This window comes from Scardinius erythrophthalmus, assembly GCF_964197995.2.
Source record: "Scardinius erythrophthalmus genome assembly, chromosome: 10".
Taxonomy (NCBI): domain Eukaryota; kingdom Metazoa; phylum Chordata; class Actinopteri; order Cypriniformes; family Leuciscidae; genus Scardinius; species Scardinius erythrophthalmus.
In genome coordinates, this window is record NC_138230.1 from 36,706,956 (window position 1) to 36,734,601 (window position 27,646).

At 42.6% G+C, this 27,646-nt stretch overlaps 1 protein-coding gene across 1 annotated transcript; it reads left to right on the forward strand.

Moving 5' to 3' along the window:
- The first annotated feature begins 137 nt into the window (after positions 1 to 137).
- Positions 138 to 22,337, forward strand: pex1 (peroxisomal biogenesis factor 1). The gene is made up of 24 exons (XM_081376420.1): positions 138 to 582; positions 717 to 851; positions 1,370 to 1,453; positions 1,822 to 1,936; positions 2,028 to 2,713; positions 2,874 to 2,993; positions 3,079 to 3,202; positions 3,289 to 3,389; positions 3,467 to 3,558; positions 4,311 to 4,443; positions 5,575 to 5,671; positions 5,775 to 5,945; positions 6,036 to 6,190; positions 8,298 to 8,484; positions 8,561 to 8,721; positions 16,529 to 16,663; positions 16,741 to 16,805; positions 16,887 to 17,029; positions 18,606 to 18,709; positions 18,792 to 18,968; positions 19,512 to 19,742; positions 19,866 to 20,060; positions 21,675 to 21,805; positions 21,902 to 22,337. Exons 1-24 carry the CDS (start codon positions 475 to 477, stop codon positions 21,984 to 21,986), a joined length of 3,735 nt encoding a protein of 1,244 aa, XP_081232546.1. The 5' UTR covers positions 138 to 474; the 3' UTR covers positions 21,987 to 22,337.
- The last annotated feature ends 5,309 nt before the right edge of the window (positions 22,338 to 27,646 follow it).

Below are 27,646 nucleotides of genomic sequence, written 5' to 3' on the forward strand. Positions count from 1 at the left end.
GTAATTTACACTAAATTAAATCAGTAGTTTACAAAGTACCTTAAAAACAGTGTTTTTTATCCTAATTATTTATTAATTGCAATTTCTGGGTAAATGCAATTATTTTGAAATCAATGTCCAGTTGCAAGAGTGTTGCCGCTTTTTAAAGTCACTTATAAAAATATATAGTCGTGGGTTGCGTTTTTGGGGGGATTTTTCATTTTTAAATTATTTTCATAATAATTTTTGATTGGGTAAATCCTGGGTAAATCGCTAGTTTTGCCAGTGAAATCTGGCAACACTGCCAGACGCAGCTAATCGAAACTGTTCATTCAAACGACGCTTTTACGACTGATCGACACACTCCGTGGGCTTTTTAATGTCTTACGTGCAGTTCATGTTGACAGTTCTAGCATGCTGACTTTAATACCACGGATTAACTTCAATAAGGTATAATTTTGTAGTAGGAGCGCGGTTTCTGCAGCCTTGCAGGCAATGTTGGGAAGCCAAGGGATTCAACCTGTCACTCTGGTCTTCAATAACTCCAAGAACTGCTTTCTTCAGCTGTCATCAAACTTCGCCACTCATCTCTGTCTTCATGAGGTTCGTGTCTAGCTAGCTGCTTTATAATAATATACATGCTATTTACTAGTCCGCCACTGTACTGTATGTTTACCTTCCATCATATGTCAAGTTCTGAATGTTTTGAGGGTCATGTATCATTAATGTGATGTCAGAACCAGATCCTGGAGCTGTCATGGGGTGTTTCTGCACCCGTGTTCCTCAGCTGGATCAGGTCTTCAGGTCCAGAGGACAGAGTTGAGATCAGCAGACAGCTGGGAGAGAAACTTGGGCTTAAGGAGGGAGAACAGGTTTGCCACTGGTTAAGATGTGTTGCATATGACTGTGAAGTGATTTGATGGAGCCTGGCTGTAGATAAGTTGTTCTCAACCAAGGGACCGGTGGCCCCACAAGTGGGCCTTAAAATAATTTAAAATAAGACAAAACAAGAATTCAAATAAAACAACTAAAACTGAAGATATCTCATATTTTATTTCAGTTTTGTATGGTAAAAAAAAAAACTGGATATATGCCTCATTTTAAAAGTGTTATTTCCAGACTGGGAAAAGTCATGTTAATTAACTCCATTGGGCATTTTTTATACATTTTATGAATACCGGTATACATTTTTGTAGTGATGCCAAGCTCTAAAATATTTTAACAGGTATACATTTTGAGTAAAAATATTATTATAAATGCTGCTTATCCTTAATCATCATCCCTTAAATCATGAACAACTGGATAAGTCATGAGGCCTTTGAATATTTGAGTCAAAAAGGTTGAGAAGCAGTGATGTAGATACATGTTACATGGTTGTGATGTGTTTTAGGGGTATCTGCGGCCATGTCATCAGGTGCAGTCAGTGCAGCAGGTGTTCGTAGAGCCTCTGTCTCCAGATGACTGGGAGATCCTGGTGAGGCCACAGTGGCATCATTTATCTCTGTCTTCAGTCCCAAGGAGATTTTTAGTTGATATATAGTGGTATATGCCCATTATAATGCATATAAATCAAAATCACACATCTTTCAAAGCCTACGTGAAATCTAAGTGGACCCAATTTTCTTTCATGATACACTTTACTGGTCTTATTTTGCATGATTCATCAGTGCTTATGCAAACATTCACATCTGGCTCAATTTTGGTATGAAACGCTCACATTTCATGACCCTGTCAGTAAAATGTATTTTCATTGAACACCTTTTTTACTTTATACAAATACATCAAGTAAAATGGATTGTGAATGTCTTTTCAGTCAAAAAATTTGATTGAACTTTGTTCCAGGAGCTGCACAGCATTGTTCTGGAACAGCGACTCCTGGATCAGATCCGAGTGGTCTTCAGTGACGGTGTGTTCCCTGTATGGGTGGACCAGCACACTGTCATCTATATCAGGATAGGTCAGTCTGCCCTATTTTGAAGGTCTGTCATATTGAAGTTGTCATTGGGTATGAACTGATTCTTGTACACTAATGATTCTTATATTTTTAGCATCTCTATCTCCATCTGTTCCTTATGGCCGACTGGAGCAGTTCACTGAGCTCGTTGTCTCTCCAAAACTACATCCAGGAAATGAACAACTCCACCAAACTCGATCAGTGGAGCCACGTCAACATCTACAACAGCAGAATGTTGATGTCACGTCTTCCTCCAGCTCAGTCGTCCATCGGGAACCCCTCAGTGATCATCTGGAGAGTCAGAACGAAGGCCATTGGGGAGGTATAGCTGATCTGAGAAGCTTGTTTAGATACTTGTTTACAAGAGGATTTGAGCCTGCAAAGGAGAATCTCACAGTTCCCACAATTCCCACCATCCTGAATGACTGTATCCTCAGAACATGTGGAACTCCTCCTAGCTCTGTCAGCCATTTAGGCTCATGTCACGGAGATGTCCATATACTGCCATGGAACCTGCAAGAACAAGAGAACTGGAATCCAGGGCAGTCTGCCTTAACATACGGTAGACTTTCAAAGATCCTTTCTCCTAAAGAACTCAGGGAGAAAGTCAAGCAGGCCATGGAGAAGAAGAAAATCAGAGATGGACCTCACAAAGGGAACGACACAGAGGAATGTAAGGAGAATGCTGTTGTGGTCAGGATGCTTTGTCACAATATGAAAAGGCTGCAGGAAGACCAGAAATTCCATAAATGTGAAGAAATTTACTCAGGGAAGGTTTGGGTAAGTTATTACCCAATTTCAGTTATAAAGTTTCATAAAAATATTCTTTATATTGTATCCAACCAATACAAACAAATGAAAAAAAAAATGAATATAGATTAATTACCGGTATAATACAGATATATTGTGCATCCCTAGTAAAAATCGTGTTTTTTTGTAGATCCCAAAGATGCTGCAAAGGCATTTGAAGATTGAACCTCACTCGGCGGTGAGGATTCAGCCTTTAAAATCCTTGCCAAGAGTAGCAGAAGCAGTCATGGTTCGACCATTACTACCGTTGGTAATATTTTCTTTCAGACTAGTGCTTTATGTTGTCAGGTAATGAAAATATTGTATTGTAAAGTTATTCCCTTTTTTGTCTGCAGGCAGAAAGTGAAAAAGAAGAAGATATTCAGTCTGCATTCCTCAACTGGCTGCATGCTCAGAGCCATCAACCTTTGACCTGTCTGACCGGACGCACTAATGTCATTCTCTTACCCTGTGCTGAAGGTGTGAGGAAGAACCATAAGAATGTACAGTATGTTTTCAATCATTTTACAATTATTACAGACTATTCTGTGTTTTTCTCTTCTCAGGAAAAGAAGAGTTTGTCTTGACTGTGCTAAAACCAGAGCAACAGCAAGATGATGAGATGTTCTTTCTATCATCCAGTTTACTAAAGAAAACAGACGTGCAGGTATAAAGACATATCGTTTTTGGAAATTAATTTTCCTTCTCATGCATGCTCAACAAACCAGCTCAATCTCTGTTTAGATTGTCAGAGAGCCGCAATATTCTGACCACAGTGGCACTGATGATGATAATGAAGATCTGTATCTTGGCTTTCCCTCCCTCAGCTCTCTTGGGTATACTCGTATTCTTTTTAAAAAGAGGAAATATCAATTAGAGCTGCACGATTATTCGCTAAAAGATCTCGATTCAAACACCCATGCGATCTTATTTCTACATGACAACAATTCTCCTATGTCTATTAATCCTTTGACAAAATCACACTAGAATATTCAGATCTGCGTTGCTGTTGCCACTGACCCAGAGAAAGCATAGGTAAGAAACAGCTTTACAAATAGTCTTTTCAACCACACAGTATCATATTTCTGTGTTGCAAATTATTGCAGAAGTACCGAGATAAAAGTTTATAGTTCGGATATAAACACTGATGTCTATGGTAGACAAAATAGAGCAAAACACTATCAATTACATCGCAAGAGTGAATGTTAAAAAAATGTATTTGTCATTGAATCATTCGTTCAAGAGATTCATTCAAAAACGCTGATTCAACCAGTCATGGAACAAGTGGAGTCTTTATGAGTGAGTCATTGAATCATTCATTCAATTCAGACAAATTAATTAAACGTTTTTAAATTGACTGCAGAAATTTCGATTTTTGTCAGAACCTCTAGTAAATTACATGTTATTTTGTTTAGTTGTCTGTTCAGAATCGTGGGAGAATTTTTATTTTAAAAATAAAAATTGTGATTCTCAATTTACCCAGAATCGTGCAGCTCTAATATCAATGTGTTTTTTAATATCCATAGCAAACAGAATTTACTTTCTGTTGAGTCTTTGTTGTATGTGACTGTTGAATCTGTTTGCTCAGTGGGGTAGAGGACATCAGCAGGTCTGCTTTCGAGCACATCTCTCATGCTCTAATGGGAGGTTCTCTGTCGCGTGAGCTGGTCTCCACAGGACGTGGACTGAGGAGTGGAGCTCTGCTCATCACAGGTGCAAAGGTAACCTTCACGCTTATGCGATGGCCCTTTCAAAGTACGATGTGGGATATTTGTACTTAAAGGTGCATTGCACAACATTTCATGTTAAAAATACCCGTTTTTCTAACCCATACATGCTTAAACAATTGCCTGATGGGCTGAATGAGCCCTTCTCTGATCTCTGCCATTGCCTCTATAATCCTGTACAGTAAAATAAATAAGAGGGATTCGGGTCGGAATTTGAGACTGGGCGTGACGTCATGCGCGGTCAGTTGCAGTGTTGCAGTTTCGCTTGTCGCCAGAGGGGGCATAGTTCTGCAAAAACTCAAAGACTTGTGCAATGCACCTTTAATATTATGCAAGTAATTATTTTTGCAGGTGTATGATCATCAACCGAGAATATTATTTTAGATCATACCGATCAGGTTTCCTACCGTTCAAAAGTTTGCGGTCTGTAAATAACTGTAAATAAAAATTGCAATTTAAAATAACTGTTTTATATATTAATATATTTTAAAATGTTATTTATTCCTATGAGGGCAAAGCTGAATTTTCAGCATGAATTTTTACTCTAGTCTTACAGTCTAAGTGTCACATGATCCTTCAGAAATCATTCTAATATGCTGATTTGCTGCTCTAGTAAGATTTTATCAACATTGAAAAAAGTTGCTGTTTAATATTTTTGTGGAAAGGTGATGATTTTTTTTCAGGATTCTTTGATGAATATTTTAAAAGAACAGCATTTATTTCAAATAGAAATCTTTTGTAACATACATAAATGTACTGTATTTACTGTCATTTGTATTTGCAATTTAATGCATCCTTACTGAATAAAATCATTAATGTCTTTAAAAAGAAATACTGACTTCAAACTTTTGAATGGTTGTGTACATTTGCATCAAAATTCAGGGTTATACATCTCTGCATCTTGTTAGTCTGACTTCAGGTGGCGTTCTAAGTAGGAAGTTTGAAATTCTACATTGTTGAATGGATAAATGTAGCAATCGCTCCCATGCACTTGATGACTTTACACTGATGTCAAATTTTGTGACTTTTTTGGGAAATCCAGATAACAATCAAGGATATGTGTTGACTTGTATGGTAAAAAAGAAAAGAGGATGTATGTGCTAAATGTCTTGCTTTTCTCCACAGGGCAGTGGAAAATCTTCTCTATCTAGAGCGCTGTGTCGAAAGGCCAGTGAAGAGCTGGACGTCCAAATTCAAGTTGTGGACTGCAAAACACTAAAAGGTAGGCAAGAGTATTAGACGGACCTGTTTTGATGTGGATTCCAACTTAATTACATTTTTGTCTTTTATCAATCATATTTCTCAATATTATGAATGAATGTTAGGTAAGAGAGCAGACAAAATCAGACAGAGGTTGGAAGAGGTTTTCGAGCAGGCAGTTTGGAGACAACCTTCAGTGGTCCTGCTGGATGACTTGGATCACGTGACTGGTGCTGCGACCTCACCTGAGCACGAGCATGGGCCAGAGGCCGTACTGCGGCAGCACATAGCACAGAGTAAGACATCATAACGGACGTGCCTGGCTCCACATGAATCTCTGTGAGGAATGATCTGATGGATGTCTTTATTTTACGTGCTCTCCTCAGGTCTGAGGGATTTGGTGGATGAGATGGTGGTGCGCTCCAGTCTCATAGCTCTGATGGTCACAGCACAGAGTGAACATTCCCTTCATCAGACTCTGACTGCGGTGCAGGGTTCACACTTCTTCCAAAGCTTCTGCAAGATCCAAACACCAGATCTGGTGGGTTCATGAAACTGCAATCTATGATTTGGGTAAAACATCAAAGGAAAAATTGCAATTGTGATTTAAAATGTGATTTAAAAAGTTCCAGGGTTACTGTGCCAGGGCTGCACAACTTGGCCCAAAATTTTGTGATTATATATCAATATGACTATAGTAATTATAAATATGATGATTATATTCAACAACCACAATAATAATTATAATAACAATAATTTGAAACTTTAAAATTATAATACTTATATTTATGACTGTCTTAATTTCTTAATTTCTTAATTTTTATCCTTAGCCATATCACGATTTCAGTTTTATTTAGATTAATCATGCAGCCCTACCGCAATATAACAAAAACATTTGGACTTCAAAGTCACTTACTTTGCTAAAGTTTGTGATGTTCCTGTTATTGAATCCCTGCCAGAACAAGCTGCAGTGTGGACGAGTCTTTATACCTATAGTAAAAAGTCTGACTACTCAAGACTACCCTAGTGAAAAAAAGTATACTACAAACCATTAACATATTTACTGACATATCGCTTGAGATTTACTGATCTAAATATTATAATTAAACTTTATTTGGAGTACTTCTTTATTGCACAATGCACTTTTTTTAATATTAAGCCTAAAATGTGTTTTTTTTTTTTTTTTATTAAACATATTTTTATTGAAAAACATGTAGCATAACAAAAACATTTCCAAAAAACAAAACATTTTTTTATTTTTAACTATCTCCCCACCCACACCCACCCTCAGCATCCAAAAAATCAGTTACACAGGTATAGAAGTTATTATACAAAGGCTAAGACAAATGTGTCCACATATTTTCAAATACATAAGCACATCATATTTACACATATCAATCAGTGGATTGAGAGGTATCTAATATTGCCTGTATCGATATTTGGTTATTTTCCAGAAAATGTATAAAAAGATCCCATATTTTATGGTAATCTTTTAGTTTGCCCTTTATGCTGTAGGTTATTCTTTCCAATGCAATACAATGTGACAGATCTTTTAACCAATGATCAATGGATGGACCTTCTATGTTCTTCCAGTAGAATGCTACTAAACGTCTTGCATGAACTAGACAAATGTCAATCATTTTAGTGTGATAACCTGATAATGGTAGACTTACAGGAATTAAACCCAAAGCACATATTTCAGGGGTCATTGGAATTGGTTTTGAGATAATTAAAGAAATTAGTGCTGTCACCTTTTGCCAGAATGTCTTGATCACCTCACATTCCCAGATACAATGGAAGAATGTTCCCTTATGTTTTTGGCATTTAAAACAGATATCTGGGATTTCCGGGTTAAATTTATTTAACTTTTCAGGGGTGACATATGTACGCATTACCCAGTTGTATTGGATCAGCTTAAATCTAGTATTAATTGACACATTCTGGGCTTTAACACATATCTGGCTCCATTCTGAATCTGGAAGCTCATTTTGCAAATCTATACCCCAAGCAATTCTCTTGGAATCAGATGATTCCTTAGAACTGTTTACAAATTTGCAATAAAACAGTGAAATTTGGTTTGTACTAGGTTCCTCGTAAAACATAGCCTTTTCTAGTTCTGTTGGTAGAGGTCTAGATAGTGAATGGTTTTGCTTGTTATTGATATAACTGCGAATTTGCAAGTATTTAAAAAAAGTGTTTCATTGGGATTCCAAATTTTTCATTAAGATCTTTAAAGGGCATCAATGTATCTCCCTCAAACAAATCCCCAACCTTACGAATACCCTTTAGTGCCCACTGTTTAAAACCAGAGTCATTTTCCCCTGGTCTGAAGTCCCTATTTCCCCAAATAGGAGAAAAGTATGAAAGAGTTGGGACTTCAACCAATGCGTGCTGAACATCATTCCATACGCCTAAAATGTGTTTTAATATCACTATTAGTAAGGATAGTATGATATAATATCAGTCTTTAAATGCAAGATATTTGTACCTGAAGTATACTTGCAATAGTTCCACTTTAGCACAATCAAATATACTTAAGTATATCTTTAGTTGAATTTCAGTTTTGTTTTAGTTTTATTCCTGCATGTGTTGTTGTTGTTTTTTTAAAGAAAAGGAAATGACTGTAAAAGGATGTTTTCTCTTTGTAGGCTCAAAGGGTTGAGATTCTGAGGTCTTTGACAGTCAAAAGGAACTTCCTGGACTGTCAAACTACTCTTGACCTGGACAGTGTTGCCAAAGAAACAGAGGGCTTCATGCCACGAGACCTGAACCTGCTGCTCGAGAGGGCCATCCATGCCAACACTCTACACAGCAGAAACAATGGCAACTCTGAAGGCCAGCGCTAAATCTAATTTCATATATTTCTATGATTCAGCTGTTTTTCTGAAATCTAAGTTTTCTGGTTGTACAGATTTGAGCTATAAGGACTTCAGACAGGCCCTTCAGGGCTTCACCCCACCCTCCCTATGGGGGGCTCAGCTGCAGGCTCCCACCGGGGCCGGCATGGAGCGTATTGGGGGACTTCATCAGGCACGTCAGCTACTGATGGACATCATACTGCTCCCAGCTAAGGTATGGTGGCTGTTGTGCACAAAATGTCCATTTCAGTGTAAGAATCAAAATACTAAAAAGATGGGCACATCTAAAACCCAAATTGGGCTCAGGTGCAGTACAAAAAGATAACAATAAATAAATAAAAATAACACTGAAATTACAGCTCAAATTGTAGCTTGTGCCTGATGAAGACCTGACTGGTCGAAACGTTGCGCTGTTTATAAATACATTTTGGGGGTTTCATTTCAGTGTGTCGACATTTCAGTAAGACCAGCTTTTCTAAATAAGAAAATCCAGTTCATGTGCAAGAAGAGTTGGTGAATCAACTAGGCTGGTTACAAATCTGTGTTAAAGAGTGTGTTAAAAAGTGTCTAACTGAACTGACTTTAAAAAAAATTCATGGAATTGATTTGAATCAAAATATTTCAAAAATATTTATAGTATTTTTTTGTGAGTGCTTGTGTTCCTAACAAGTCAGGATGATAATACTGGTCTATCTGTTCTCAAATCAGTGTCATTATTAACTTATTAAAAAAAAAAAATATATATATATATATATATATATATATATATATATATATATATATATATATTTGGTATTAGTTTTAGTATAACTAGATGCCAAGGAAACGTTTCTCTTTTTCATTTAGTTCCCTTTCGTCAGCAGGGAACTCCGACGCCTCGTCGGGGGAGTTCCCCTGACGAATTGGGATCACGCCAGGGATCCAACCACCTTCGAGAGAGTTAACAACGAGCCAATGAAAGAGAAACTGAATTGGCATGCAATATTTGCATTCCGCGGCCCGCCTACCAGCGCGGGTATAAAAGGCGGAAGTAAACATTGCGCAATGCTTATCGCCTCGGAGCCGAACAGATTGCTTTGTGCTGCTGTTTTCCGCCTGAGAAGTGAAGCGTTTTCAACGAGTCTCTTCGGGAAGAGTCCTCTCTGGTGCCGGTGTGACAGCCTCGTCAGTGATCGCCGCTTCTGCCAGCTGTGAAAAAAAAAAAAAAAAAAAGCCGTTTTCACGGCTGATATTTGAGTGCCCACACGGGCTTGCAGTTTCCCCGTGTGTGGCCGCGGTGGGTCCCTGAGTGCTTCGGCACTGAAAGAGAGGTTCTCTCTCTTTCCTAAAAGAGTTTTGGGCGACCTGCTTCTTTGTCTACGTGACAAAGATGTCATCTCGCCCGTGTGTTTCTGGATGCGGTAGACTTCTGTCTCAGGGTGATGGTCACAAACACTGCGTCTCGTGCTTGGGCTTAGCGCACGCAGAGGCAGCGTTTGTGAACGAGTCATGTTTTCATTGTGGGAACATGACTCTGGCGACGCTCCGCTCGAGACTTCGAATCCTTCAGCAGAAAGTTGCTGAGGGTGTCCCTTCAGTCTACACCCGATCTAGTTCGTCGGCTGGTTCAGTTCAGCAGGCGACTACTTCGGCTGTGGCTGTTGGTGAGCGTATGAGGGTTTCAGTGCGGACTACCTCGCCAGGTGAAAGATCCTCACGAGGCTCCCACTCCTCTGTAGCGCCGTTGCCATCGGTGCCCCCGTTGGAGCCGCTGGTGCCGCCCCGTGCGGTTCCGGTTGTTTCCTTCGGGGCGCCACCTGAAGATGCGATGTCTATCGCTGCATCGGAGGGAGAGCGGTCATCCTCAGGTGACGACTCGGCGGGTCTACCCCCTTCGGGTGTGGTGGCTGCGGCTGAGCCGGATCCTGAGCTGGCCGCTATGCTTGCCCGGGCGGCCGCGAATGTCGGGCTCGTGTGGAACCCCCCACCGTGTCCCGAACCTTCGCGGCTTGATGATTGGTGTATCGGGGCGGGTCGCGCTGGTTCTCAGCGTCCCGCTCCGGTCCCTTTCTTCCCGGAGGTGCATGAAGAGGTGACGAGGTCATGGATGGCACCCCTGACTGCCAGACATAGATCAACTCACCCCTCCTCCCTCACCACTTTGGATGGTGGAGCGGTTAAGGGATACGAGGGAATCCCCCCGGTGGAGCGGTCAGTAGCGATGCAGCTGTGTCCGAAAGCCGCTTCCACTTGGCGGGGTGCCCCTTCACTCCCCTCCCGCGCCTGTAGGTTCTCCTCTGGGCTAACCGAGAAGGCCTACACGGCGTGTGGAGAAGCCGCTTCCGCCCTGCATGCCATGGCATTGCTTCAGGTCCACCAGGCCAAGGCGCTTCATGACATGCAGCAAGGTGGTCCCGACCCAGGGGTGCTGCAGGAGCTGCGTGTGGCGACGGACTTCGCCCTCCGGGCGACGAAAGTCACCGCACGTTCTCTGGGACGGGCGATGTCCACTTTGGTGGTCCAGGAGCGCCACCTCTGGCTTACCCTCGCGGATATGCGGGATTCAGAGAAATCCAGATTTCTGAATGCTCCCATATCCCGAGGGGGCCTTTTCGGCGACTCGGTGGGGGACTTCGCCCAAGAGTTCTCGGCGCCCAAAAGCAGTCTGAGGCGATTCGGCATGTCCTGCCCAGGAAACGGACTGCTGCTGGTCCGTCTCCTGTGGCCGAGGAACCTCGGGCTGCTCGTCGCCGAGGGCGCCCTCCTGCGGCCGCCTCTGCTCCTCCTTCTGGACAGCAGTCCAACTCCAGGAGGCGGGGCGCCGGTCGTAGGGGGGCTCCCCCGCCCGCTCAGCCGCCTCCACCCCCCAAGAAGGCGAAAGGAAAGAGGCGTTCCTGAGACGGGCGACCCAGAGGACCGAGGAACTGCTCTACGGGAGGGGGCCTCTGCTCCCCTCCTTCCCCCGGAGGAGGGCCGGGTGGAAAATCTTTTGTTTGTGTCTGTTTCTGTTCCGCCACCGACCACCCGGTCGGTGGTACCCACAATTTCAATAAAAGAGCAGTTTCTTCCTCCTCTGGGTCATTCACGGATGAGGCTGCTGAACAAGCGGTCTCGTCCGTTAGAGAGTGGGACGACAGTGTGCGCCACCCTCGGGTCTCGCCACTCTCAGTCCCCTCTCCCCAGCTCTCAGATAGCAGTGGCGCCACCTCGGTCACGCCACTCCTCTCTGCCGCTGGGCGGGAAGGCTCGGAGACCAGCAGCCGCCCGTGGGCCTCGCTCCTCGTCTCCTCCCCTTCCCTCGCCAGGCGACAGCCCGCAGCAGAACACTCTCGGGTCTTCTCTGCCGTCTGTCCCCCGGTGGAGGCAGGTAGGTGTTGTCCAATTACACACCCAGACCCCGCTCTCGGCCGCTACGATGCCACCAGAGCCGTGTCCCTGCCCTCCACCTCGCTGCCCCTCCGTGGGTACGCCGGTCGTGCGGGTGGGCTCATTGCGGCGGTTTCTCGGAGCCTGGTTAGAGCTCCCGAGTCCGTCGCGCTGGCTCATCCGCACCATCCGGCTCGGCTATGCAATTCAGTTTGCACGCCGGCCTCCCAAGTTCAGGGGCATCCGCTTCACCCGTGTGCGTCTAGTGGATGCTCCGGTCTTGCGGAAAGAGATCGACGTCCTGCTGGCGAAGGACGCGATCGAGCCGGTCCCTCCAGCCGATATGAGGTCAGGGTTTTACAGCCCTTACTTCATTGTACCCAAGAAAGGCGGTGGGTTACGACCAATCCTGGATCTGCGAGTATTGAATCGGGCCCTGCACAAGCTCCCGTTCAAGATGCTCACACAGAAACGCATTTTCGAGTGCATCCGTCCCCAGGATTGGTTTGCAGCGATCGACCTGAAGGACGCGTACTTTCATGTCTCGATTCTTCCTCGACACAGACCATTTCTTCGGTTTGCTTTCGAGGGTCGAGCATATCAGTACAAGGTCCTACCCTTCGGGCTGGCCCTGTCGCCCCGTGTCTTCACGAAAGTCGCGGAGGCGGCCATTGTTCCCATGAGAGAACAAGGCGTTCGCATTCTCAACTATCTCGACGACTGGCTCATTCTGGCTCACTCGCGAGATGTGTTGTGCGATCACAGGGACATGGTGCTCCGTCACCTCAGTCAGTTGGGGCTTCAGGTCAACTGGGAGAAGAGCAAACTCTGCCCCGTGCAGAGGATCTCTTATCTCGGTATGGAACTGGACTCAGTCGCTCAGACGGCGCGCCTCACAGAGGAGCGCGTCCAGTCAGTGCTCACCTGTCTCAAGTCCTTTCGAGGCAGGACAGCGGTCCCACTGAAACAGTTTCAGAGGCTCCTGGGGCATATGGCAGCCGCAGCCGCAGTAACGCCGCTCGGCTTGTTGCATATGAGACCGCTCCAGCACTGGCTTCACGACCGAGTCCCGAGGTGGGCGTGGCAGAGCGGCACGTTCCGGGTCAAAGTCACCCCGCACTGTCGCCAAACCTTCTCCCCTTGGTCGGATCCTGCGTTTCTACGGGCCGGAGTGCCCCTAGTCCAGGTTTCCAGGCATGCTGTGGTGTTCACAGATGCTTCTGCCAAGGGTTGGGGGGCCACGTACAAAGGGCATGCAGTCTCGGATCTGTGGACGGGGCCCCAGCTGCATTGGCACATCAATTGCCTAGAGTTGCAAGCAGTACGCTTGGCCTTGTGTCGCCTCAAGGGGTTTCTCAGACACAAGCATGTACTGGTCCGTACGGACAGCACTGCGACCGTTGCGTACATCAACCGACAAGGTGGTCTGCGCTCCCGTCGTATGTCGCGACTCGCCTCCCACCTCCTCCTATGGAGTCAGAAGCATCTGAGGTCGCTTCGTGCCATTCATGTCCCAGGGGAGTTCAATTATGTGGCCGACGAGCTTTCACGTCAGCCTCCCCTTCCGGGAGAGTGGCGACTCCATCCCCAGGCAGTCCAGCTGATTTGGCGAATCTTCGGAGCCGCACAGGTAGACCTGTTTGCCTCTCCGGACACGACCCATTGCCAGTGGTATTACTCCCTGACCGAGGGAACTCTCGGCACGGATGCCCTGGCACACAGCTGGCCCCGGGACTTACGCAAATATGCGTTCCCCCCAGTGAGCCTTCTTGCACAGACACTGTGCAAGGTCAGGGAGGACGAGGAGCAGGTCCTTTTGGTGGCCCCGTATTGGCCAACCCGGACTTGGTTCCCAGAACTCATGCTCCTTGCGACAGCCCCTCCCTGGCCGGTTCCTCTGAGGAAGGACCTTCTCTCTCAGAGACGGGGCACTCTATGGCACCCGCGTCCAGACCTCTGGAAACTCCATGTCTGGTCCCTGGACGGGACGCGGAGGTTCTAGATGGCCTGCCACAGGCAGTGGTAGATACCATCTCTTCAGCTAGAGCCCCCTCTACGAGGCGCCTCTATGCTCTGAAGTGGAACCTGTTCGTCGGCTGGTGTTCTTCCCACGGGGAGAACCCACGAACTTGCCCGATCAGAGTCGTGCTCTCCTTCCTACAACAAGGGTTGGAGCGAAGGCTGTCTCCCTCCACCCTTAAAGTGTATGTGGCCGCAATAGCCGCACATCACGATGTAGTTGAAGGTAAGTCCGTGGGGAAGCACGACCTGGTCATCAGATTCCTCAAGGGTGCTAGGAGGCTAAATCCACCTCGCAACTTGCACCCTGTACCCTCTTGGGACTTAACTTTAGTGCTTAGAGCACTTCAAAGTCCTCCTTTTGAGCCTTTGCTGTCAGTCGAGCTTAATATCCTGTCCATTAAGACAGCGCTCCTGTTAGCATTGGCTTCCTTCAAGAGGGTAGGGGATCTGCAGGCATTTTCGGTCGACGAATCGTGCCTAGAGTTCGGGCCTGGCCTTTCTCAGGTCATATTGAGACCCAGGCTCGGATATGTGCCCAAGGTTCCTACCACTCCCTTCGCAGACCAGGTAGTGAACCTGCAAGCGCTGCCCCAGGAGGAGGCAGACCCAGCCCTAGCTTTTCTCTGTCCCGTCCGGGCCCTCCGGGTTTATATAGACAGAACACAAAGCTTTAGGACCTCAGATCAGCTCTTTGTTTGTTACGGAGGCCAGCAGAAGGGGAAGGCTGTCTCCAAGCAGAGGTTAGCCCACTGGCTAGTGGATGCTATCACCAGGGCTTATGAGTCCCAGGGTGAGCCCTGCCCACCTAGGTTGCGGGCTCACTCCACTAGGAGTGTTGCCGCTTCCTGGGCTCTGGCACAAGGCGCCTCGCTAACAGACATTTGTAGAGCTGCGGGCTGGGCGACACCGAACACGTTCGCTAGGTTTTATAGCCTACGTGTGGAACCGGTTTCCTCCCGAGTACTCGCTACGGCCAGTAATTAGAGGGAATAGGTGTGTCGGCTTGCGACGCCATTCCGTGAGCGGATACGTGCGTCTTTGTGCTCCGTTGGTTACCCAACAAACGGCTAACCTCGTGAGTTCCTCCATCACCCCTCCGGTGCCAGGCGTTGCGGACCGCCCGGCACCAGGTCTGCTACCTTCAGTAAGGAGTTGCTAGTAGACTGGGTGTTCTTTCCAGTGGTCCCTGCGGCGACCCATTATTGCCACGTGCATTGCAGCCGTGTCTTCCCCTTGACAGACACATTCTGTCATCCCTGTTGAGTACGCTCCTCACTCCTCTGGACTGGGACTACCTTCAAGGGTTTCCATATGTTTCACTACCCTACGTGGTTAGTACATGTGTGTATTTGAGGGCCTTCCTCTAGGCTGCCTCAGCTTCCGCAGCGTTCCCCCCTATTATATCCTTGGGGTCGGGCACGCTTTCCCAGTGTTATCCAATATCCACTGATTGGGTCTTGCGGAACAGCAGTGTGATTCCCTAGCTAGCTCCCGCAAAATTTTCTGGAAACTGCTGCAGGGTAGCTTAGCTGGGCGCTGGAAGGGGCCAGCACTATGGCGTTTTGGTAGGGATCCCAATTCGTCAGGGGAACTCCCCCGACGAGGCGTCGGAGTTCCCTGCTGACGAAAGGGAACGTCTCGGTTACGTATGGTAACCCTCGTTCCCTGAGTCCAGGGAACGGAGACGCCTCGTCCCGTCGCCATGTTGCTGTACCTTCGCGGAGGACTGGACACTGTTCGGCTCCTCAGCGAAAAGCATTGCGCAATGTTTACTTCCGCCTTTTATACCCGCGCTGGTAGGCGGGCCGCGGAATGCAAATATTGCATGCCAATTCAGTTTCTCTTTCATTGGCTCGTTGTTAACTCTCTCGAAGGTGGTTGGATCCCTGGCGTGATCCCAATTCGTCAGGGGAACTCCCCCGACGAGGCGTCTCCGTTCCCTGGACTCAGGGAACGAGGGTTACCATACGTAACCGAGACGTTTTCCTTCAAACACTAAAATAACAATCTTAAATTAAAAATTAGATTTAATTAAAAATTAATAAAAACTGTATAGACACATTTTTTTTAAAATTAATACAAATGACAAAAACACAACAAAGTTAATAAAAGTTTAACAAATATTGGTTACACTTTATTTTAAGGTGCCGTTGTTACACTGTAATTATGCATTTAAGTACTGAGTAATATTAAGTAACTACATGTACTTTCTAAAGGGTTAGGATTAGGGTTTGATTTGGTTTAGGGTTAGTTTCATGTAATTATGCACAATTTATAGTTATTACTATAGTAACTACATATAACATATGTAACAATGACACTGTAAAATAAAGTGTTACCCAAAAATTTAAATTAAAACAAAAAAATGTAATCATGAAATCTAAAATGAACAAAAACTGAAACAGTTTATCAATAAAATTAAAATAACACTGCTCAGGTCATATTTTTAATGTTATTCGAGACACCAAGTATAATTGTTTAAATCTACTAATTCAAAATATTAATTAATCTATGTCTATAAATGGAAATAAAGTGATCATAAGGACTGGGACAGACATAGAGTTCCCTCATTCTTTTTAACCAAATCATTTCCATTATATATCCCTATTCACGTGTGGTTGAAGTAATAGTCTGATGTGTCATGTTGTGTCTAGTACCCGCTGCTCTTCTCCAGTCTTCCCATGCGTCAGTGCTCTGGTGTGCTGCTCTTTGGCGCTCCTGGTACAGGCAAGACTTTACTAGCTGGAGCTGTGGCCAAAGAGAGCGGCATGAACTTCATCAGCATCAAGGTAAGGGAAAGTGTACAGTGTATTGACATCAAATTTGAATGTCCTGATGTATTGTGATGTCCTATGTGTTTCTCCAGGGTCCCGAACTCCTCAGCAAGTATATTGGTGCCAGTGAGCAGGCAGTTAGAGATGTGTTTCAGAGGTCTGTGTGAATGCTCTTCTATATGAAATATAGTAGCAGTTTACTAAAGTCATCACCAAATGTGTGCCTGTGTTGCTGCAGGGCTCAACAAGCTAAGCCGTGCATACTGTTCTTTGATGAGTTTGACTCTCTGGCCCCTCGAAGAGGCCATGACAACACAGGGGTCACTGACCGTGTGGTTAATCAGCTACTTACTCAGCTGGATGGAGTGGAAGGACTGACAGGTACATCAAGATCAAATGCTCACACTTTTACCTGAGTTCAACCTGAGGTTGTTCCGTTTTGACCAGCTTCATGGTCCCAGTTTGTTGATCTGTGAGTACAAAACGTATAAAATGTCCATGGCTTTTTTTCTTTTTTTTTTTTATTCAAAAGCAGATTTTAGGTTAAGGTTTATATATACACTACCATTCAAAAGTCGGGTTGGTAAGATTATCTTTTTGAAAGAATTCTCTTGCATTAAGGCTGCATTTATTTAGTCAAAAATAACTGTAAAAACAGTCATATTGTAAAATGTTTTACAATAAAAAAAAAAGATTCTATTTTAAAATAGTTTAAAATGTAGTCATGTGATGGCAAAGCTGAATTTTCAGCATCATTACTCCATCCTTCACAAATCATTCTAATAAGCTGATTTGGTACTCATGAATCATTTCTAATTTTCTCAAAGTTGAAAACGGTGCTGCTTAATACTTTTTTCAGGACTGTTTGATGAATAGAAAGTTCAAAAGTATTTATTTGAAATAGAAATCTTATGTAACATTATAAATGTCTTAACTGTCACTTGATCAATTTAATGCATCCTTGCTGAATTAAATTATTCATTTCTTTTTTTCTCATACTGACCCCAAACTTTTAAATGGTAGTGTATGTATATGGTGAAGTCACCAAGTTTTTCAACTTTTTAAATCAATCTTTTGCTCAGTAGTCCTGTAGTGTGACAAATTAATTTTTAAAAACATAAAAGGTATTCTAATAAAAACTGTATAATTATATTACAACTGACAATTATTGTATACAGTAGCACACCACCATAACACTGTTGAAACTGCTTGAAATTGTATGTCAACTACCCAAGTGCCTCATGTTAGCATGTAGTGTTCATTCAAGGACACTTGTGTGAAGTTTGTTTTATGTGGTTATTGCTTATACTGTAGCAACATCATAAAAATCAGTAGATTAACTTAGATTAGATATCTTGCTACCATCTAATTCTAAATTTAAAGGAACCGTATGTAAGAAATGTATTTCAGTTAATCATAAAATGGCCCTGATATGTCACTACACATTAAGAAATCATGTTCATTTCAAATACTTATATCACTTACAACAGTAGTCCGGCCAGGATATTGTCATTTAAAAGTGATAGTTGCAGCCCTCAACTGATGTTAAGGTTGTCATGTTGTGTTTTGGCCTGATGCGCCACCCTCCACCTATCTACCAATCACGAAGTCAGTAGTGTTTTGGCATCCGGGTTGCCAGCTCTGCTCTAGTTACCACAGCTGCAGCTACAAACATTCCTGCTGGATCCTGCAGCATATCTGGCAACCTAGAGTCAGGGGGGAGGGGGAGGGGATACACCGCTCTACAGTAATTTGAAAGTGATTGCAGTACCAGTTTTGGCCACAATCTTACATACGGTTCCTTTAAAAAACAATTTGTTTTGCCACAAAAACACCAAGACTGAGACTGTAGAGCAAAGCCAATTATGTGACTTGAGATATATATTTTTTTTTTGATATTTGGAAGATTGCATTGTTGTGTTTGTGAGATCTCTGCATAGTTTTTTTTTATTTCCAGGGGTGTATGTGTTGGCTGCCACCAGTCGTCCGGACCTGATTGATCCTGCTCTCTTGAGACCTGGGCGACTGGACAAGTCTCTCTATTGCCCTCCTCCTGATCGGGTCAGCATGTTGTCTGGCACACATCGGTTTTACACCTAAAAGATCTTCACTATTAATTCACTGATACATATCTGTCCTTCAGGAGGCACGGCTGGAGATCCTGAGGGCTTTGACTCATTCTGTGCCGCTGGCTGCAGATGTGGACTTGGAGCAGATTGCTGTGGCAACAGAGCTGTTCACTGGAGCCGACCTGAAGGCCCTCCTCTATAACGCTCAGCTAGAGGCCATCCATAGCAGCCTGGGGCCCAACCTTCTGCATGTGAGTTACACACAAACTCAAACATTGACCCATACATATATCACTCTAACCACATGATCAGTGGTTGACCGACATGGGTTTTTCAGTGGCTGATGCCCATATCTAAAGACCAGTGGCCAATGATCAACATACACACTAATGTTCTAAATGTTCGGGTCGGTAAGATTTTGAAATGTTTTTGAAGACTCTTGCTTACCAAGTCTACATTTATTTGACCAAAAATACAGTAAAAACTGTAATATCTGTAATGTAATTTATTTCTGTGATAGATGAAATACATATGAGTTGTGTCATATACAATCAAGACATGCTCATAAGTGTTGAAATTAACATGTACACAAAATTCACTCAAAATATTTATATAAATACAATATACAATTGTCCAAGTGATCAACGCTGATAATCTCAAAATGCTCAATAATTGGCCTTGTCGACATGTCAGTCTTCAACTACTCTAGATTTAGAAATGATATAAAAAGTAGTCAGTACATCAGTGTTAAATTTACAGCTTGTGTGTGAATCAGACTCTCTGCTGTTTTATAGGATCTGGGCTCAGGGTCAGACAGTGATGTCAGCCTCTCGTCCCTGATCTTCCTGAACCACAGCAGCGGGTCAGATGACTCAGCTGGAGAGGGGGACGCAGGGCTGGAGCACTCTATGGTTCTGCTGGACCCCAGTGAACTCCCACCTGAGGACCCACGTCACAACATCTGGCGCCTTTACTTTGGCAGCTCCTTTGAGTCTGAACTGGATAACCAGTCTCTATCTGAATTGGTGAGACTCTAAATTTACAAATGTTATATTTCAAAATAATTGATTATATGTCATTCCAACTTCTATGATCCTTTAATACTTTTGAGCTTCTTATGAGACTCTCACATTCTGTTCTGCTCCCAGAATTCTCAGAACCTGTCTGGAGCCAATTCGACTGCCCCCGACCTGACAGGGGCATCAATGAGGGATCCAAGCTCCTGTCATGCTCCCTTTTTTATGTCCTGTCTGCAAGAGGGCTTTCAGGAACTGACCCATGAGCAGTCGGAACGCCTCCGAGCAGAAGTCAGCACCGTTAAGAACAGTTACCGCAAAAACACGGTCAGTTTGCCTTCCTTTTTCCTTTAATTTAAATAACTAGTTTTCCTGTCTTTTTGTTTTTAATACCCAAAATTGATCAGTGGTTGACCTACATGGGTTACATCTTTTTGTTTTTATACCCATCCATCCATCATCCATTTATCCATTCATCATTCTATCTAGTTTTTCCATTCATTCCTCCATCCATCTAATTTTCCCCTACATTTATCCATTATCTCATTTTCCCATCCATCCATCCATCCATCCAGTGAGTTTTCCCATGATCCCATCCATTGATATATCCCTCTAGTTTTCCCATCCATCCATTTATGATTCTATCTATATAGATTTCCCATCCATCCATCCGTCCATTTATGATTCTATGTAGTTTTCCCATCCATCCATCCATCCATGATTCTATCTATAGTTTTCCATCCATCCATCCATCCTATATAGTTTTCCCGTCCATCCATATATCCATCAATTTATGATTCTATCTATATAGTTTTCCCATCCATCATCCATCTGTCCATTTAATGATTCTATATATAAAGTTTTCCCATCCATCCATCCATCTTTCCATTTATGATTCTACCTATATAGTTTTCCTGTCCGTCCGTCCATCCATCCATCCATCCATCCATCCATCCATCCATCTTTCCATTTATGATTCTACCTATATAGTTTTCCTGTCCATCCATCCATCCATGATTCTATCTATAGTTTTCCCATCCATCATTCTATCCATCCATCTATTTTCCTATCCATTGCTATATCCCTCTAGTTTTCCATCCATCCATCCATCCATCCATCCATCCTATAGTTTTCCCGTCCATCCATATATCCATCCAATTATGATTCTATCTATATAGTTTTCCCATCCATCCATCCATCTTTCCATTTATGATTCTACCTATATAGTTTTCCTGTCCATCCATCCATCCATGATTCTATCTATAGTTTTCCCATCCATCATTCTATCCATCCATCCATTTTCCTATCCATTGCTATATCCCTCTAGTTTTCCATCCATCCATCCATCCATCCTATATAGTTTTCCCGTCCATCCATATATCCATCCATTTATGATTCTATCTATATAGTTTTCCCATCCATCATCCATCTGTCCATTTATGATTCTGTCTATAAAGTTTTCCCATCCATCCATCCATCCATCCATCCATCCATCTTTCCATTTATGATTCTACCTATTTAGTTTTCCTGTCCATCCATCCATTCATCTATCCATGATTCTATCTATAGTTTTCCCATCCATCATGCTATTCATCCATCCATTTTCCTATCCATTGCTATATCCCTCTAGTTTTCCATCCATCCATCCATCCATCCATCCATCCATCCATCCTATAGTTTTCCCGTCCATCCATATATCCATCCATTTATGATTCTATCTATATAGTTTTCCCATCCATCATCCATCTGTCCATTTATTGATTCTATCTATAAAGTTTTCCCATCCATCCATCCATCTTTCCATTTATGATTCTACCCATATAGTTTTCCTGTCCATCCATCATTCTTTCTATATAGTTTTCCCATCCATCCAGACAGAAGTCTGTGTCCGAGTGTGTGGCTGCTCAGTAGATGAGATCTGCTGCTCTTTTGTGTTCATAGGATGAATCCTCTCTGGTGCAGACTGGTCCCAGTAAGCCTGGCTCTCTCATATGCCAAACTCACCTGACCACCGCTTTGGCTAACACTAGAGCATCTGTCAGCAGAGAAGACTGGAGGAGATACACTGAACTGTGAGTGCACTGTCTGTACACATTTCAATTGCACAATTCCCACCACTGCATTGCTGAATCACTTATTTGTGTTGGTTTTCTCCTTCCGTTATTCAGATATGAGTCTTTCGGAGCATCCAAGGAAGGCAAGTCTCAGAGAACTGCTTCATTAAAAGCAGGTCAGCGGGTGACCTTGGCTTAATGAGAGCCTTGCATAAATTAATACAGCTCAGGGCATTAGAAGGTGAATTTTTGTGTGAAACGATCGACTCGGTTTGTATCACACATTCTGGGCTTTTCTACTTTTCTCCTCATGAGCAAATGCATACTTTAAATGTTTTAATGTTAATTAGAGGGATGTATCAAAAACGTGACTTGATTTCAGTAGCACTGAACAAATAATTTAAAAATTAATTTTGAAGTTTATCAAGTGATGTGCTTGCTAAATTTGCTTAGCTGCTGTAGGCAATATAATGTAAAGAAAACAAATGTGTGTATATATTAAATATGTAATTAATGAACTTTTTAATAAATGACAATTCTTCTTGGAATTAAGTTGGCTGTTTAATTTCTTCAGGGCCTCAGTATAACTGAAAATGGTGTAGGCTATATCGAAAAAAAGAGAATACCAATAGATAGTAAATAATTCATTTGAATGCTAGTTAGTGTTTTTATGTGACAATGTTGTTGCTGTTTCTCTAGCATCAATATTAAGGGATACTTACCATAACCAGCTGGTGGCAGTATATTCCTACTATCCGAAAGCCAATTGGTGTGTTAAAAAAGTCCTGCATACTTTTCTATCTGTGTTCCAAGACCTGTGTGTCCTTCTCTGTGTATAAGAGTGCAATCTTCTAGTTTATCAACCTTAAAGACATCCAGCTAATTCTGTGAATAGCTGACATCTGCAGACCCCCAGGATCGGAGTTCTCCTAAATTGATTTTTCAATTTTTTCATTGTCTTTAGTCTCCCTTAGGCCATACCTGAGCTACTGCTGTCTCTGTACCTTTGATTATCCTAGCACATTCTCAGTTTTGTGCTCATGTGAGTTGGATTTTCCTCTCACAAATCGTTAAATTGAATCCAGAGTTGCTGCAAGATGCACCACGGCCTATACATGTACAGTCTGATGCAGCAGTTTCTGCTGAGGTAAATATAGCCATCCTTCTGGCCCCTGCTGTTAGTATTGTGGGCTTACGCTAAGGCCCACTGAACTATATCTTAGCCAAAACAGAATGAAAACACGTGACATCATAGGACTAGAATAGAATAAGACACTGTACTGGCATGGTGGGGGAAAAAACAAAATGATACTTGCAAAATTGCTCTTAGCAGGGTGCATCAGTTCAGTCTGTTGATGATCCAGCCTTTATTATACTCTCAGGATAGTATCACATTCACATCAGTATCATCAAGTATATATCTATATTAACAAGGACAACACACAAGTACACGAGTACAACACACTTAAAATACAACATTAACATAAAGGATAAACGGTTCAGTTGCCTTGTGGACTATCAAAAGAATTAGGAAAGCTAGAACTATTCCTCCTCAGTAGATTATCAGTTTTTCCTTGGTTTATTCTTGATCCTTCCTCAAGCTGCTTATTGAAGCAAACGGTAAAAATCTGCCTTTGGTGTGAGGAGGGCTGTATTTCAGATTTGAAAACAGACTTTGAAACAAAAACCCAAGCTGGAGATAATGTGGAAAACATTGTTGATCTGTCGAGATGGCTGATGGCTTTCTTCTGTCGAACACAAAAGACGAAATTTTGAAGAATGTCTTTTAAATGACAGTAGTGACTGAAGAGTTCAAAATGATGCAACCCGTGTTAACCCGTGTGCTATATCCCAATTCTTCAGAAGTCATAGAGTAGCTTTACATGAATGAGTGAACTGTTAATCTTTAGCAACTGGATTATTCCGAATGAACCGATTCATTAAAAAGACATGATTCTCTAATGACTCATTCGTTCAAATTCGCCAACGCTACTTTGATGATCAGCGAATACAAAAGCTGCACAAAGCTGTCATTTGACATAGGAAGACTTTGAATATAGCGCACGAGTGATGTGGACAACTTTAAAATTGCTTTAACGCTGATTTTCCTGAGGCTTAGACACCGCCACTTGTTGGAATTTAATGGAAAGAACATTCTTAATAATCTTTATATCCATCGAAGACAAAGTTAAATGGGTGTCGGAAGAAACGCCAGTAAATAAAGGTGAGTAATTAATTGATTTTTAATTGTTGTATGCTCTATTCCCAAATAACACTATTTCAGAGCCATTATACGTCACTAAAGTAAAGACAGTGAACTGAATCACTGCAATCACTCTTTTATCCGAGACGACCCGTACAGTATTCAGTGAAGTCCTCAATTTTCAGAAACTATGACGTCTTTCCAATAGCACGTTAGGCCGGTTAGCTCAGTTGGTTAGAGCGTGGTGCTAATAACGCCAAGGTCGCGGGTTCGATCCCCGTACGGGCCACGTTAGTTTTTCCTCATCTATCAATTACACGAAATTCGACATTAGTCAGTATATTTATGTATAAATATATATTTACATATATGAGCGTAATGTCAAATGTTAATACCAACTTATTTGGTCTGATCTTGTAGACCTATTTCAAAATGGGCTTCCCCTAATTATCCACTGACATATGTTCTCTGCCCATTAACCCTGGCATGTAAATGATAGACAAGCAGCGATTTAATATATCCAGGTAAGGTTTCAACCCACTTCTCACATTTAAGACGTTCCCAAACATACACATACACAACATTGTTCTAAATGTTTATGGCTCTCCTTTTTTGTCAGTTAGTGGCTTTTCTTAAATTCTGGTCTTGTGGAAAGAATTTCAAATGATCAGAGACTCTTTAGTGTTGCAGATGAACTTTCTGCATGATACATTACACACGGTTTAATAAATCTGCCAGATGAGGGTCTGTTGACAAGATGAGCCTTTCACTTCACCCTTTGTCCTGGTTGAATCCAGTTTACTTTCATATAAAGACAGTGTACACAATCATGGAATAGCCTTCATCTATCAGCAAAGAGTAGTACAATTACAATTTTCATTGTACAAGATTTCATTGTTGCCATTTTTAAAACCAAAACTGAACTGAAGAGATTAAAGTATGAATCAAGACGGCAGAAAGAGGCTGCATCCGGAATTTCATACTCTTTGAGTAGGTGGTAGTTTTGAATAAGTAGGCTAATTACTTCATGACCAACTTAAAAAATGTATAGATTAGGGCTGTTTTCGACTAAGGATTTTCATAGTCGAATCTGATTCGTTAGATTTTGCCGTAGTCGACTGATAGTCGGACCTTTTTTTTCTTTTTTTTTTAGATAGCAGCTAGATTTTTTCCATTTCAAACAAAAGAGCTAAAAAACACATATATATCACACATACAGTATATCATAACATTTCATAAACATGAGGAGCAATATGAGAGAGAAATTTGGTGATGGTTGTTTAGGTACATTAAACCACATAAAGCTTTTTCACGCCCATGAGAACCGCGTGGAGTCAACTCGCACATGAGAACCGCGTGGAGTCAACTCACAGCCGCTCCGCAGCCCTGCTGAAAATGTGAAGCAGAAACGCTTAATATCAGATAACGTCCATAATAATTGGACTCTGGGTTCGATTTTTTGACCATTTTCAGTGGTTATGAGGAGCAATATGAGAGGGAAATTTGGTAATCGTTGTTTAGGTACATTAAACAATGTAAAGCTTTTTAACGCACATGAGAACCGTGTGGAGTCAGCTTTTTAACGCACATGAGAACCGTGTGGAGTCAACTCACAGCCGCTCCGCTGCCCTGCTGAAAATGTGAAGCAGAAACGCTTAATATCAGATAACGTCCACAATAATTGGACTCTGGGTTCGATTTTTTTTTACCATTTTAAGTGGTTATGAGGAGCAACATGAGAGGGGAATTTGGTAATCATTGTTTAGGTACATTAAACCACCTAAAGCTTTTTAACGCACATGAGAACCGTGTGGAGTCAGCTTTTTAACGCACATGAGAACCGTGTGGAGTCAACTCACAGCCGCTCCGCAGCCCTGCTGAAAATGTGAAGCAGGTTTTTGAATACAGTTTTATTTATTTACATTAGTAAGCTACAGGACATGTCTTTCAAAACATGACCTGCGCGAAAGCGAAAAAAATAAAATAAATGGTACCCAGCCCTTCTGAAAATGCGAATGCGTCTCTGTCCCCAGCACATTTCAAACCAAACTGACGCCCATGTATATTCGACTAAGAGGTTCGTAGTCGAATCAGACCTCTCCGAATCGAATCGTCGAATCCTCGACTATTAGAAGTCAGCCCTAGTATAGATTATACATGTGTGTACTATGAATGTAATCCGGACTACATTCGTCAGTTGCGTCACTGCACTGCCATTCACAAATCCTCTCCCGTGGCCTCATGGGATAATACATTTTTGTCCATCATATGCGCACTTCAGAATCTCGCCGGGAGTAATATTTGAAAATAGTTTTCGTCACATACTGTTCTTACTATATATAGTAGGGAAGTATGTTCAAATGGAACACTTTGAGAAGTAGCATTAATGTTTTGAAAATTTTTTGATAATTTAAATGCTACTGAACAGAAGCATTGGTTTCTTTCAAAAACAAGGTTTGGAACAGTTAAAAACTTTTGAACATACAACAAACATTTCTCAATAGCCAATGAAATTAACATATTATTGCAGCAGGAATGTAGGATTTAACAAAAATATTTTCAATAATGCAGTTTTATTGCAGTTTTCAATAAAACATTTACCTTAACAGTGAGAGCAAATATATTTGTTTTGTCAAGTATGCAACTCCCCGTAAGAGAGACAAGATTCTTATCTACGCTTGAGGGGTGTGCTTAGTACAAAATCTGCCAGTCGATTAAGAAATGCCATTAGATTAAAGTCAACATTTAGCCTACTTTGTTAGCGCATATTACTAGTCTTCTGGTGAACAATTAATCCGCACAAGTTAATACAAGTAACTTGTTTTAGGAACCGTACAAGTTCCAACCAATCACCGACAATGGGTGGGTGTTGTGCACAGCTGCACGCGAAGTCAGAGAACACCTTACGGTCTATGGAGAACACGAGGGCAAAACCTCACAACACCCACCCCCTGTCGGTGATTGGTTGGAACACTATTTATTTTGGTTTTGAGTGTTTGGTGAAACCATTTGTTTTTGTGTGCAGATCGCAGAGCCTAGGCTGCCTACAGAGACACGTTTTTTGACGGCCTGCTTAAGGGGCAGGCAGCTAGCGGATCGTTATGAAAGATTAGATGAATGTGATCATTTATGTTTGGGCCTTTTTTGTGCCTGAAATCGCTGATACAACCTTTAAAGGAGGTTGAGGTGGCAGTGAGTAGGAGGAAGTCACTGGAAATGCTAGAGTTACACAGACCAGCAGATTATTGCCAAGATGGCCCTGTTAATACCACACAGAGCTGTGAAGAACATTCCTGGAACACCCCGAGTCGCTCAGGCTGTGATGGCCAGTGTTTTTTTGTATTTGTGGGTAGTAGAGTAATCAATGTTCCTAGTTGTGTAATATGAGAGGTAAGTGTTTACACTTCTTGTGGGGCCTCATTTATAAAATGTTGCGTAGAGACCGTCCTAGATTTGATCTTATGATCGTTTCTCAAATGTGCATACGTGTGATTCAGAGAACAAATGTACACAGGTTTTTTTGTCAAAAATCCTTTACTTGAGAATGGTGGCAGCAAGAATTGCTTAAATTTCCAAATACCTGTAGTACTCCAACTCTCTGCCACAAGGAAAAGTGTGTGCATCTGCTTAGAACCTGATGTGGCACTAAGCATTTT